The following is a 12,986-nucleotide window of genomic DNA, read 5'->3' on the forward strand; positions in this document are numbered from 1 at the left end:
GAGTGCTGCCTAGCCCCGCCTAATCTGCAAGCTATGTGAGCTAGCTGCCCATCTTCACCTATCTCTTGCCTTTCCTGTTTCCTTTTTCTTTCAACTGTAGCACGAGTATGCCCATCCTGACACCACAGGACAGTTTTGGCACAGACTCTATTCCAGATACATTCTTCACCATGGCAGATACCACCACCCCAACCGCAGCTACGCAATGCCAATGCCACTGCTCCCACCAGGCCCAAGACACCACACGCGACTCCGCCCCGCCTGCAGACTTCCCCTTCCCACGCTCCCCTCTCGACCGCCGCGAAACCTTTCCCCCAGAGCCTGAACGCGGTCGTCCAGCTCGCCCGATTCCCATCCGGCACCGGGGAAACGGCAGCCAGCGAGACTCCCCCTCCCCCGCCGAATCCCCCATCTCCTTCCTCGATCACGGCCGGCACCGAGGCCGAGAGCGGGCCTCGTGGCCCTTCTCGGGGCCCACGGCATCCTCGCACGGCGACCTCTTCATTCTGCTAAAAGCGCAGATCGAGCACCCAGAGTATGGGACGGATAAGCACGTCATTCTCGACCCGTACAATCGAGACGCCTACATCACCATACACCCAGCAAGTCACTTCGATTTCGTCTCGTGGCTTCCACTCCTCGCGCTCGGTGTGCCGGAGACGTGGTATAGTTTCGGGGTTCCGGAGACGGTCATCACCATGAACGCTGCGCAGCCACTTGCTGCACCCCCGCAGGCTGTGCTGAAGCCGCTGCTGGATCCACGGCCCGTTGGACTGAAGATTCCAAGGATTGCGGCGGGCGCTGCGCTGCAGCCTTCTTCTTTCCCTCCAGTTCCTGCTGCAGATGCAGATGTGACAGCAGCAGAGCCAGCGAGCGAGAAACCAACCCCTCCCTCTCCTCTAGTCCAGGACAAAGATGTAAACCTCATCTATCTCTCCATCCAAACCACCATCTCGGGTCTGAGCACCTCCCGCAACGGGCGGTGGATCTCGCCTGACCGGAACGGGCTGCCTGAGCTGGCGGGGCGGAACACTATCGGGCAGAGTATTTATAGAGTGGTCAGAAGTGGGTCGAGGGAGGAGGCGGCTGCGCAGGCGTTCTATAATGCCGGGGGCAACCGCTGGTCGACGGTCTTCACGTGTGTGGTTGTGGAGGAGGAAGAGAGGATGGGGGCTGCCGGGTCCGGAAGGGTGCTTGTGCTTGATGAGGGGAGGTATGTTCGGGTTGGTAGTTTGGCGGAGTTGATTGGTGGTGACTCTGCTGGTGCTGGTAGTGAGAAGGGGGAGAAGAAGGGAGCAAGAGAGATCAAGGTGTTTTATTAAGGAGAACGGGGTATAGCACCTTAGGTATGATATGACATGACATGATAACTCACGAGTAAACGAACCAGAATGACAGTCCAATAAATCAACCATCTTTATATCGAAAGCAAACCATACACTAAGAAATAACAACCTCTCTTGTCTTCCACCCCACCTCCTACACCAGCTACTCCCTCCCCCTCTTAACACCAAACGTACTCCCCAAATCTCCCCACCTAATCCCCCCAAACACAACCCTCGTCCCCGGCGTCGTTTGCTCAATCACCGCCGGCGCGCCCTCCGTCGCATTACAAGGCCCCGCATCCCCCCCATCCAACCACTGCATATACCCTCCCGCATCATTCCAAATACTCATCGCAAGCACCATCCCCCGCCCAAGCGCCTGCCCCATCCCATCCATCCCACCAAATCGCCCAAACCAGTTCGTCGTTGCATCGCAGACAGCATCAGAAAGCGCATTTGTCGTCTCCGACGAATTCGAAGAAGGGGGGATCGAAATGACCGCGTTCTTGATCAGCCGGTTGTTCTGGATATACAGTCTCCGAATCTCATTCAGCGTGCCCATAGCCGTGCCATCATCCGTAATGAACTGCGTAACAACCGTAAAAGGCTTGGTGGTATCAACCGTCAGTTCAAGTCCGTAATAATCCTTCCGACCCAGCGCATAGGGGTTGAAACTACACCCCCACTTATCGCAGACAGAGTCATTCTCTCCGGTCGGCCCATTACACTCTTCATCAGAGGTACACTCGTGCAGCCCGCCGCCGTCATAAAGACATGCATGCGGGGTTAGCCCTGTCGCCCGCGAGTTTGCCTCCCAGATGTCCATCTCGTTGCAGCAGGAGCCGTGGTTTTCTGTGTTTGCTTCGCCGTTGATCCACGGCGTGACGTAGCATTGGGCGTCGCAGTAGCCTGTCCCGTATGCTGAGCCGGCAGGGTTCAGGGGTGAGCGGCCGCCGTCGGCGTGCATTTCGGAGAGGTACAGGGCGCCGTTCATGCCGCAGGGGAGCTGGGAGACGTCGACGTCAAAGGTGAACTCTTGGTTGAGGAGGTGGAGGGTTTCGTAGTTCTCTGATTCGGAGACGAGGTAGACTCGAGGCGAGACTGCGTTGAGGGTGCCATTCTCGTTCAGGTATTGCTGTAGGGTGAGCTTGCTGCCCTGGGTGGTGACGCCGTAGGCGGCGTAGTTGGATATTCCTTCTATTACGCAGTTGGAGGCGCAGGTTTGTTTGTCCGGGCAGAGGACTGGGTTAAGGGTGTTGGAGGGGGTTGTGCAGGATTGGTTTGTGGTGGGGTTGTGGATTGGGTGGGTGGCTGCGTCGAGGACGACGGTGGTGTTTTGTCTTGTGCAGCCGTGGGCGGTGGTGCAATGGTATGTTGAGAGGGAGGGGCGATTCTCGGGGGAGCCAATTTGTTGGGCGGTACTGAGGTGAGGGAGGGTTACAGAGAGAGCGACGGCGAGGGAGAGAGCGAGAGGTTTGAGTGGGAGAGGCATTGTGGTGGCTGTGGTTGAGGTTGCGATTGAGATGTGGGTTGGGGTAGACTGTCTACTTGTACTGCTAATGTGCTAGGATGAGAGAATGATGGACATGAAGATGGTAGCCGTTTCATTCATGATCGGTCCGGCGGTCCGTATCGAAACAGCCAGACTAGCGTCATTGTACCTCCGTTGTGATTATATTGAAACAGCTCCAGATTAAGATCTGCAGTATAGAGCCGAGCCGAGATGCGGAGAAGTCAGGGCTGCATCTGGGTAAGTGCTTTGTGCTGAAGAGTTTGTCAGTCTCCAGCGAATAGGATAAAGAGGGTAAAGTCGATGCCCAGAGATCGGCACGCTCTCAACAAGCACCTACGTAGGATCTGGTCTTGTACGGCTCCGTGACTGATTCGGAAAGAGCTGTGGTCGGGTTCCAGTTTCAGATAGATATCACCTGCATTCGCTACGTAGCCGGGCTGCGTAATGGTTGTCTTTGCTTGAAGTTGGGTCTTGTAAATAGCTCCAGCTGCCACATATTTAGCCAAAGAGCATTTACTAGGCGCTCCTCCAACCTGGAAACAGGTCCCTGGCGAGCTCCTTCTTGTTGACTATAGAACACCATTAGCTTCATCTCAAAAACAAGTTATACGAACATACCCTTCCCCATCGCATTCTTCGGAATCTCGTCGACAGCCTTAAACACCCACGGTAGTTTGTGTTTCGCAAGGCGGTCCTTGAGCTCGTTTCGGATAGTGACAGGACCCCCTAGGGCACCCCAAACTGGGTGTAGTTCTTCGGCGTTATCAGCATTTTCAGGTTTTTCCTTTTTGATAACAATGATAGCAGCAATGCTTTGGCCCCATTTATCGCTCGGAAGACCAACAACTACTGCTTCAGCTATCTCGGGGCTAGCGATTGTTAGAGGGGTCATCAAAGATATCGGGGTAAACAAACATGTAGAGAAGCGCTCTCTCAATCTCTAGCGCGCTGACCTTTTCGCCGGCCACCTTGAGTATGTCCACGCTCTGTCGGCCCTGGATAAAGTACAAAGGTCCCTTGGCCCATTCGCCGCTGGTGCCCTTGCCGGCGGTGTCAACAACCTCACGGGTAGCGATGTCTCCTGTCTTAAACCAGGGGGCTCCATCTGTACTATTGACAAACGATTCATCGTACGCTTCCGCGTTTCTAAAGTATGTGCGGAAGAGGGTAGGGCCGCGGATTTGAATCTCTCCATGACGCGGCTGTCCGTCTGAGTTCAGCTCTTCACCAGGTTCGATGACTTCATGGGTGTCAATATCAACTAGCCTAACGTCAACGGACGGCAAAGGCCACCCAACGCTGCCATCAACGCGATCTGCAAAGTCGAGGCCACAGCTCAGAGCCATGCCGACCTCGGTCATTCCGTAGCGTTCCAGTAAGACATTGCCGTTACTGAGATCTTTCCAGGCGTCCTTAGTTGGAATAGGCAGGGCGGCAGAGCCTGATATGTTCAGGCGAAGATTCTCCGGGGAGATTGCCTTCTTGGCAGCCTTCTGTACCGCCAAAGGCTGCTCCTTGAGATTGGTAAGTAGGTAATGATACACTGTAGGCACCGCACTGAGAATGGTGACTTTTGCTGCTTTGCTCTGACCGTCCCGTATGAAAGGCAACGCGAGCCGTTGCCACACCCGGCCTGGGTAGAAGGGGAACTTGAACTCGACGGAGGAGCCCGCAATAAGCGGAGTAAGAAGAGCATTGACCGTTCCGTGGATATGATGCAGCGGAAGAACGTTTAATAGCCGGTCCTCAGGCGTAAACTTCCACGCCTCGATGAGCGAAGCCGCCTGTGCCTCAAGCGCAGACTGTGGAATCAAAACGCCTTTCTAGGCCATATTAGCCGCGATACAACCAGGAGGGCTCTCGGACCTACCGGTTGACTCGTCGTTCCGGACGTATACAGCATCAATCCACCTTGATCTTCGTGTTTTGGGGACAGGTCTCCAAGCACCACAGTATCCTTGGGTAGATCGCTGGACCCGTCCCCTTCCACGTACTCAACCTTGACGTTCCCGGTCAGTCCGCCTTCATCGACCAGCTTCTGGACTTTCTCTTTGTATTTTCCCGAATGCAGTAACATGCTGGCTTGTGAGTTGTCCATGATATATTTCCAGTCCAGTTGCGGTAGATCATGTTTAAGAGGGACGGCAACGGCTCCACTAGCCATGATCGCGAGAAGCGTGACTGTCAAGATACAATACATTAGCGCACACCAAGCATAATGCCAAAGAACAATGTGCAAGAATACCCACCAACAAACTGATAACTGTTATTCATGACCAGCGCAATCCGCTCGCCGCGGAGACCATCCTGCCCGCCTGGGGCAAGCTTTCCAAGTTGCTCTCTCGCCTGAGCAACATCCCAAAGCAAATTTCCATATGTGCTTTCAACGCGGCCATTATCGGGCTTCTGAACGATGGCGATGCTAGATGGGTCGTGGGATTGGAGCGCGCGGAAGAGAGGGAGGTCGGGAAGGGTTGCGAGAAGACGCGCTTGGGCGGCGAAGCCGGGTCTCGAGAGGACTCTGCATTGCTTGCAGGTGAATAGAGAGGAAAGGACACGACTCGATAGCCGAGGGCCTCGAGAGGCGGAGAATAACGTCCGATACATTGCGCAGGGAGGCCAGAAAGCTATGCTCGCCGCATGAGCTGGTGCGAATCGGAGCTTTCGGGCTCAACAGGGATCACTGGGCCAGCTTAAAGATCTCAGAGAGCTCGAGGTAATCCGAGGCTCCGCGAAGCAAGGCGTGCAAGGAAGAGATATTCAGGAGAAAGCTGTAGACGAGTCGACAAAGTAAAGGACCAATGCACTGTGGTCCGCGGAGCTTTTGCGCGCTCCCCGACGCGCCTTACCCGAAATGGCAATGCAGTAGCTAGGTCCAATCCGATCTCGATCAATTGCCATGACATCGGACGATATCACATTCACCACGCAGACAATCAACCAATATCTAAACCTTCGTCAACTGTCAGAAACCTTCTGTCATCTCACAACCACACCAATAAATGCCCCGTCTACCGATGCTCCCCGGTCTCATCCACCGCCGCCTCTTCACAACCACAACCGCCAGAATGTCCGCCGCCGCATCAAATACACCCATGGAGGACCTCATGCGCGAGAAGGTACGTCTTCCCCTTCTCTTCTTCGAAAACTTCTACTAATAGAACCAACGCCCATAGTTAACCTCCGCACTCGCGCCCACAACCCTCCAAATTCGCAACGACTCCCACCTCCATGCGCATCACGCCCCAATGCGCGGACAGACCTCGAAGGAGACTCATTTCCAGTGCGCTACGCATATACCATGAAAATATGACTAGACTTAGTTGGCTGACCTGATGCGATGTGTAGTGTAACGATAACGTCTTCATCGTTCCAATCGAAAATGCAACCCGCTAGACATAGAATGGTATATGCTTTGCTCAAAGAGGAGATGAGCCAGGAGGGTGGGATTCATGCGCTGCAGCTGAAAACGAAGACGCCAGAGGAGGAGAGAGAGATGGAGAGGCAAGCGGCGCAGGCGCAGGCGTGATGCGCTAATCCGCTGAAAGCGAACGATCTGGATCAGAATCGGAGAATACAGTATTGTATATACACCCAGATGTGAAACAAGGATTAAGATTATTAGTGGGTCGATTATTAGTTGGGATCAAGCGCCAAGGGGAGGACCAAGCCAGAGACTCTAATATATACACAGCGATAACATCAGGAGCATCCTAGCCAACGAATGAAGAGTGCGTCTTGCCGCGTGCAATTGAAACCGCAAGCTAAACACGATCTCGGGATAATGATATGATAAATCAAGGGCAACGGGTGTTGAGAAAGCTTTTCAAACAGTACAAGAGAAAACAAGCGGACGTGGTATAGCCAATAATACAAATGGAACAGCAAGGCGAGGCGGGGAGAAGGCTAGAGTCGTTTGCTGTGCGCGTGGCGGTTGCAGCGCATCAGTACTTGAGCATCAAGGCCAACAAAAGACGACAGTATCGTGTCAGGAGAGATGCTAAACAGACTAGAGACACAACAGAAGTTGTGAAGTTGAAATAGAGATGCTCAGCCGAATGCGCATTTTACGATTGCGTGACACCGACAGCAACAGCGACAATGATCGCAATGATGATGACTGTAGATTACGATTAGCTGTGTAGTCCTTGGAAGCTTGAGGGGGTAATTCTTACTAATGATGATCAAGGCGTACCACTTCCACTTCCTGGCCTTGCGCGCACTGACGACAGCTTGCCCAAGTTGTCTGTTCGCGCCCTCAAGGTCGCCAGCAACGTTCTCCGCTCCCTGCTCGATCTGCTGCACAGCTGGTTCTTGTCGCACAATTGCCTCCGCCAGTTGCTCAATCAGCTCATGCAGGATTACAAGATTTTCTGTAGCGCTCTTGATCGCTTGTGAACGGTTCGCGACAGCTTCATATGTATCACGTCCCTTTTGAGTCCTGGCTCCGGTGACCTTTTGAAACTCGATCAGCATCACTGCTGGGAATACTGTTGTGGGGTATCTCACCTGGAAAACCTGGGCCTGGCCAGCGGTAACTTCTTCGTAACGCTGCTGAATCTCCTCACTACTGAGAGTTGGCTCGGCGATAGCAATCCGTCGATGCATTTGTTCCTTCAATTGATCCCTGAAATGTTTCTGGGTCTTCTGGAGTTCCTGGATCTCCTCTGTAAGCTTCCTACCGGACTGCCGGATCTGATTTTCACAGAGACTATCTCCAGACCCCGGAGTATTCTTGATCCTCGCAAATTCGTCTTTCAGGTTCGTGAGAGCGTTATTCAGATCTCTCGTAACAAGTCCGAGCGCCTCGTTGGCAGCTTTGTCCTCGTTCGTATTATTCGACTGCAGCAGAGCATTCTGGGCGGCGGCAAGCCTTGTCTCGCGCTTTTCTCTGACCTCCGCAATCGAAGCGTTGAGCCTTGTGCATCTGTCCAATAGAGCCCTAGGATCCGTAGCATTGGTGGCCCGGGGCTGTTGCTGCAGCTCTAATTAACTAATATTAACGCCGGTCTGACAATGCAGCAAGTGGCGCGCTTACCAACGTCTTGGGCGGCGTAGGGGTTCTGACCGTAACCCTGCTGGCCGCCATAAGAGTTCTGCTGTTGTTGGCCATAAGGAGCGTAGGCATCGCCGTAACTTGATTGTTGCTGGTACTTTGAGGGAGTCAGCGAGTTCTCGCGGAGACGGGACGCCTAGGAAAACCGTTAAGGGGTCCGAAGACTCCCATCGGTGCGGCACAGCTAGAGCTTGAAAACGTACACTCATTGTGGGTATGAGACGAAACTGATGATGATATTAGGTATTATCCCGTTCTTTCGAGGTCGTTCAATGCGCAAGAAGACGAACGGACGTCTCGTACCCAGTGAAACTCTGGCGACTCGCGGAAGGAGGGACGTTGTCACAGGAGGAGCGCGACCGGAGTGGAATCCCGCGGAGTTCGAAAGGAGCAGAAAAATGAACAGGTCAATTAACTCTCAAACAGAGAAGGAGTCAAGGAAACAGTGGGAAGGACAATAATAATTGAGACAGGACAAGAGAGATGAAACGTGAGGAAGAAGAAAAACGGAAATCAGCAGAAAATCAGCAGCTCCTGACGATTAATGACGGGTGAGACAAGAGGCTGAGCAGCAACCAGTGGCGCCAATCACCCCGTTTTAGTGCTGGCACCTCGACCCTTTGAACGTGAGCACACCAATCGATGCCGCTGCTCGCAACTCCGTCGCAACTCGCAGTTTGAGTGGCTATGTCATGCAAGAGACCCTTGAAACCGTCCCTGATTTATTTATTGACCTTCAAGTACTCCGTACAGTACTTCTACCTGCCGCCTATCAGGGGTATTTGGCGCGCTTGAAGCAAGGCCCTTGCAGAGCTGGGAGCATAGGCTAAGTAAGTTAGGTGATGATCGTCGACTCCCCTTTCTCGCTGCCGGGTAGCAAACTCCATACTATCGGAAGGTAGCTAGGAAAGAAGCCTTTCATTGATGATTGCTGCCTTTACTCAAACAATTCGATAATAACTAACTATAGTAACTTCCAAGCTTCCATTTGTGGCAAGCTGGGTATTTGTTTGCCTGGGGCAGGCAGTGACAATCTCTCATTGGCCTCTTCGTAGCATGCCGTGCTGCGGCTGAGCTTCCTGTCCAAATAACCATTCCCCCTCCCTCCATCACTGTGCTTGTTTGATCACAGCTCAAATGTATATACATTGCTCATGAGCCTCTAACAGTCTCTGCTCTCCAGGCTTCTCTATTCCGAACCACGTAGGAGCTTTGTCAGAAGAGCTTTGGGGAATAACCTGTCACGGCGTCTTGTTTGAGCGGCTGCCGGAGCTTTGGGGGTCTTCTCTTGCATTGCCGCGAGGAAGGAGGCATACCGCTGTGTTGTCGGGTGGTCTTCTCCAAAGCGCTTTTTCGCATCTGCGACGACCTGCTCCATGATGCTTCGTTGAAGCCTCCCTCCACCATTTTCACCCCTATTCCCGCGTACCCAGACGAACTTGTTCTCCAGTACCTGGGGGTCGAATCGACCGAGCACATCCTCCTTGGCCTGAACCCCGACTGCCTGCATCATTGTTTCATGGCCCTTTTCTGTTTGCCCTTGAAGCTGATATATGCCTCCGAGGTGCATCATGGCATACGCGATCTTAAGGGGCAGCGCGTCGGCCTTTCTCCAACCCTCTAATACACGCAACATCAGATCCTCTGCTTCCTGCAAGCGCCCATGTGTTATATATATCAATGCCAAATCGGCCATGGCATCTAGGGTATCGGGGTGTTGATCACCTAGCACGCTAGTGAGTTCACCAACTACTTGCTCTGCCAGTTTCTCCGCCTGCTTAGGATCTTGGAGGTCGCTATAGATCTTTGCAAGCTGTTTCATAGAGTCCAGAACTAAGGGATGATCGCTCCCTAGCTGTTTCTTGCCCTGCGTCACTACTTCTATCAGCAGCTCTTTGGCATCGGCGAACTGTCTTCGCTGTCTGTACATGAGCGCCAAGTTTGCCATGCTCGTCAAAGTTTCGAAATGTGAAGCTCCAAACTCCTCTTGGCAGGTCCTCATAACGTGCAGCCTTAGCTTTTCCTCTTCCGCTTTTCTCTTTTGCATTCCATAGGCCGTGGCCAGCATGGACATGCATGTCAAGGTGTCAGGATGCTTTGGTCCTAAAACCCGCAGCTGGTCCTCCACCATCTCTTTACCCAATACTTCTGCTTCGGTCCACTTTTGGTCAAACATATGCTCGCCGAAAAGCTCAACCTTACTCTGCAAAGTGTCAAGATGGTCAGGTCCAAGGAGCTCTCTCCTTTTTTCTAGAATCCGAGCCGTGATCTGGGCGGCTTTTGCTATTTGACCCTGCTCACGATACGTACTCGCCAACCGAGATTGGGTGGTGAGCGTGCGTACGGGATCTCGATCTGCGAACTCCTTCTGTTCGATCTCCACGATACGCGTGAAGAATTTCAGCGCCTCGTCATATCTTCCATCTACCCTCAAACACTCGGCGGCTCTTTTCCAGAGGTCCAGAAAATCTGCAATCCAGAACCTTTCTTCAGTTTCATTGAGCAAAGATATAACATGGGGTAGGTACTTCCTCCACAGAGGGCGATTTTTGTGATTGGTGTCAGGGAATATGTGCTCAAACTGGTATGCTGCCTGACCCAGCCAGCTTCCAAGCACCTCCTTCTGCCGCATCCAGCTCCGGGTGCTCAGTTGCACGAGACGATGCATCGTCGAGAGGCCCGTAATAGGGTGCGTGGTAATGAATGAATATGAGCCTAGAAGTCCTATTGCCTCCGTTTTTTCAATCCCGGGTTCAAATGGGGCTAGAAAGTCCTGAGGTATATCGTGACGACTGACGCATGCCATAATCTTAAGATAGTTGGCAGCTAGGCTGTTGGTCTTAACAAGCTGGTTGAAAGATACCAGCCAAGTTGTAATGACGGCGTTGGGAATGTTTCCATAGTTCCCCGGGTCGCTAAAGTCCTTGCTCAATAAGTTCACAGCTTCTGGTCCCTGCTTTTGCAGTTCAACGAGGTAATGAGACAACGTGAGACCAGTGAACCGATTGATGTATGACGTGGCCTGCGTGATAGCCAAGGGCAGGTAGGCAAGCTGATCTAGGAGCGCAGCTGCCGTCGCTGTATCCTGGAGCAGGTTCTTCCTGGTCAGCCTACGGCGCAGCATCTCGGTTGCATCTTTCTGACTCGGCTCCTCAACTAGTACATAGTGGTTTGGTGCTATCCGATCAGCTATTACCGAGGTGCGTGTGGTGGCCAATACATGACCGTGCTCGCTCTTGGGAACAACCTCCCGAACAGCTTCCCACATACTCAGCTCGTCGACATTGTCTAGCACAAGAAGCCATTCGGTATCTCTTTCGCTGAGGTGCGTTTTGACGAGATTCTTTGCCTCCACAGGGTCTGCGTCGTCCACTTTGAGCACTCTCAGGATATCCATATATGCCTTTTGAATGCTCTCAATGGAAGTGCATTGGATCCAGAAGACGTCATACTTGTGAAGCTTTCTTCTCATACGGCGGGCAAATTGTGCAGCTATTTGCGTTTTTCCAATGCCTCCCAGTCCAGTAAGCGCCAGCAGTCGCGGCCCGTCAGGTGCAGCAGCCATGTTCTCCAATCGTCGAAGTTCTTCCTCACGCCCCGTAAAGGCTTCGTCGGACGGTACCGGAATCATCGAAAGGCCTCTGCTTTTTTCTGGCAAAGATAAGGTCATTAAACAGTATAGAAAGAAACCTTCCTTGGTAGCACTGCTAGCTAAGGCCGGGTACTTACTTGTTTCTGACGGGGGTTCCCAGTAACTCAGAACAGCCTTCGCCGCAGCAGCTCCAGTGGCGGCGGCGTAGCCTTGCCAGAGTTTATTCTTGTGGCTGTCCGCATAGTCGCATACACCCTTGACTATCAAGCAAGTCCCAACACCATCCCATGCTCCTGCCCCTTCCATCTCGAACCCAATTGCCCCATGCTCTTGAGCCACCTTGTCACGGTGGAATTCAGACTTCATCACTGTATCTGCAGACGCGATAGGCCCGACATGGATTTTCGGTGCTTGTATATGCTCTCTTTTGCGAACGGTATTGGGCCCAAGGTGAACGACATCAAGGCTGCCCATCGGCAGCTGCGCAGCTGGATTTGATTCCTGGGCCGTTTCGAGGTGCTCGGACAGCTTTCTTTCAGCTTCTTCGCGTGTCTTTTTGACTCGGAATCTAGCCAATTTTGATTGTGCCTCGCGATCCAGTTGTAGGGCTGTTCTCCTCACAGCAAATCCATCTGGATACTGCCGACCAGAATCATATTCCACCAACTCATCGCTAATCACCACATCCCCAAGATAAATTTGATCTCGATTTTCTGGAGCCGGAATTCCACCGCATATCCCCACAACCAAAACGAGTTTGATCTGATTGAAGCTCGTTCTGAGGCTAGAGATCACGCTCGCGGCGCCGACTTTGCCCATCTTGGGAGAGCAGCAGAGCACTACATTGTGAGTGCCGATTCGTCCGGTATAGTACTCGTTTGCGTCACCCTGCTGTTTCTTGAACATTGTGCCATCCCCGTCATAGCTCTCGTCTAACGTTGCTAGGACAGCCTCTGTCTCTAAGGGGAGGGCACAGAGGATGGCGGTCGAAAAATCGTCACAATCTGTCGGTGTCATGCTGGGAAAATTGAAAAGCGGTATAAGTATACGGGGTCAAGGGGAGAAGGATATTGCTCGCTTGGTCAAATAGTAAGTAGATCGGTGCTGTGTACGAAGTATGCGAACTCTAGTTACAGACAACCCTTCTCCTGGGAGCGGCTTGCTTAAACCCACCACTGTCCCAGGCACATCAGAGCGCCTAGAAGTGAGTGCTTGCGTGTTGCTAAGCCATGGCGCCTAGCAGGGGGCTATAGTTGGCTAGCATAGCCATAATCGTTTCATCTTGGACACTACCTGAGGGTCCCGACAGAAAAAGAAAACATCTGCAAGAGTGGACCTGTGGAGGCAAGACTGACGGCTCGGCACAAGTGAAGAAGTAAAACTCAAGCTTTCAAAATCAAGGCTGCAATCAGCAAAAAGGTACGCAAGCAAAACGAAGCGCTACATACTTATCGCAGCCCGTTTGATCTCATTCAGGGGCAACCCAAGCACGATTACGTA

General features: G+C 52.7%; 6 protein-coding genes across 6 annotated transcripts; 2 read left to right on the forward strand and 4 right to left on the reverse strand.

Annotated features, from left to right (window-relative positions):
• Positions 1 to 72: 72 nt before the first annotated feature.
• Positions 73 to 1,501, forward strand: BJY04DRAFT_186967 (uncharacterized protein). Its single transcript, XM_073710965.1, has one exon. The coding sequence runs from the start codon at positions 108 to 110 to the stop codon at positions 1,320 to 1,322; it is 1,215 nt and encodes a 404-aa protein (XP_073572193.1). The 5' UTR covers positions 73 to 107; the 3' UTR covers positions 1,323 to 1,501.
• BJY04DRAFT_227071 (glycoside hydrolase family 7 protein) lies at positions 1,489 to 3,129 on the reverse strand (the record flags this gene model as incomplete). The annotated part of the gene is made up of 1 exon (XM_073718553.1): positions 1,489 to 3,129. The coding sequence occupies exon 1, from the start codon at positions 2,815 to 2,817 to the stop codon at positions 1,489 to 1,491; it is 1,329 nt and encodes a 442-aa protein (XP_073572194.1). The 5' UTR covers positions 2,818 to 3,129.
• Positions 2,809 to 5,595, reverse strand: BJY04DRAFT_186971 (uncharacterized protein). Its single transcript, XM_073710967.1, has 6 exons — positions 5,088 to 5,595; positions 4,709 to 5,019; positions 3,754 to 4,661; positions 3,457 to 3,707; positions 3,176 to 3,407; positions 2,809 to 3,089 (listed from the first exon to the last, which is right to left on the reverse strand). Exons 1-5 carry the CDS (start codon positions 5,443 to 5,445, stop codon positions 3,355 to 3,357), a joined length of 1,881 nt encoding a protein of 626 aa, XP_073572195.1. The 5' UTR covers positions 5,446 to 5,595; the 3' UTR covers positions 2,809 to 3,089; positions 3,176 to 3,354.
• A 157-nt stretch (positions 5,596 to 5,752) lies between these two features.
• BJY04DRAFT_40495 (BolA family protein) lies at positions 5,753 to 6,628 on the forward strand. Its single transcript, XM_073720306.1, has 3 exons — positions 5,753 to 5,957; positions 6,015 to 6,121; positions 6,187 to 6,628. The coding sequence occupies exons 1-3, from the start codon at positions 5,841 to 5,843 to the stop codon at positions 6,365 to 6,367; spliced, it is 405 nt and encodes a 134-aa protein (XP_073572196.1). The 5' UTR covers positions 5,753 to 5,840; the 3' UTR covers positions 6,368 to 6,628.
• Positions 6,629 to 6,905: 277 nt separating this feature from the next.
• Positions 6,906 to 8,103, reverse strand: BJY04DRAFT_217299 (syntaxin; the record flags this gene model as incomplete). Its single annotated transcript, XM_073716000.1, has 4 exons — positions 6,906 to 6,958; positions 7,014 to 7,823; positions 7,877 to 7,991; positions 8,041 to 8,103. 4 exons carry the CDS (start codon positions 8,101 to 8,103, stop codon positions 6,906 to 6,908), a joined length of 1,041 nt encoding a protein of 346 aa, XP_073572197.1.
• Positions 8,104 to 8,449: 346 nt separating this feature from the next.
• BJY04DRAFT_186980 (uncharacterized protein) lies at positions 8,450 to 12,931 on the reverse strand. The gene is made up of 2 exons (XM_073710968.1): positions 11,624 to 12,931; positions 8,450 to 11,545 (listed from the first exon to the last, which is right to left on the reverse strand). The coding sequence occupies exons 1-2, from the start codon at positions 12,501 to 12,503 to the stop codon at positions 9,084 to 9,086; spliced, it is 3,342 nt and encodes a 1,113-aa protein (XP_073572198.1). The 5' UTR covers positions 12,504 to 12,931; the 3' UTR covers positions 8,450 to 9,083.
• Between the last annotated feature and the right edge of the window lie 55 nt (positions 12,932 to 12,986).

This window comes from Aspergillus karnatakaensis (genome assembly GCF_047715665.1).
Source record: "Aspergillus karnatakaensis strain CBS 102800 unplaced genomic scaffold BJY04scaffold_19, whole genome shotgun sequence".
Classification (NCBI taxonomy): Eukaryota; Fungi; Ascomycota; class Eurotiomycetes; order Eurotiales; family Aspergillaceae; genus Aspergillus; species Aspergillus karnatakaensis.

What these genes read in the sequence shown, in the direction of transcription:
- BJY04DRAFT_186967 (XM_073710965.1), top strand. Translation starts at nt 108, where the DNA reads ATGCCCATCCTGACACCACAGGACAGTTTTGGCACAGACTCTATTCCA.
- BJY04DRAFT_186971 (XM_073710967.1), bottom strand. Translation starts at nt 5,445, where the DNA reads ATGTATCGGACGTTATTCTCCGCCTCTCGAGGCCCTCGGCTATCGAGT. An exon ending in TAACAGTTATCAGTTTGTTG is followed by an intron (nt 5,020 to 5,087) that starts GTGGGTATTCTT and finishes GTATCTTGACAG; the next exon opens with TCACGCTTCTCGCGATCATG. An exon ending in GAGAGAGCGCTTCTCTACAT is followed by an intron (nt 3,708 to 3,753) that starts GTTTGTTTACCC and finishes AACAATCGCTAG; the next exon opens with CCCCGAGATAGCTGAAGCAG.
- BJY04DRAFT_40495 (XM_073720306.1), top strand. Translation starts at nt 5,841, where the DNA reads ATGCCCCGTCTACCGATGCTCCCCGGTCTCATCCACCGCCGCCTCTTC. An exon ending in AGGACCTCATGCGCGAGAAG is followed by an intron (nt 5,958 to 6,014) that starts GTACGTCTTCCC and finishes CAACGCCCATAG; the next exon opens with TTAACCTCCGCACTCGCGCC. An exon ending in TCGAAGGAGACTCATTTCCA is followed by an intron (nt 6,122 to 6,186) that starts GTGCGCTACGCA and finishes TGCGATGTGTAG; the next exon opens with TGTAACGATAACGTCTTCAT.
- BJY04DRAFT_186980 (XM_073710968.1), bottom strand. Translation starts at nt 12,503, where the DNA reads ATGACACCGACAGATTGTGACGATTTTTCGACCGCCATCCTCTGTGCC. An exon ending in GGAACCCCCGTCAGAAACAA is followed by an intron (nt 11,546 to 11,623) that starts GTAAGTACCCGG and finishes TATCTTTGCCAG; the next exon opens with AAAAAAGCAGAGGCCTTTCG.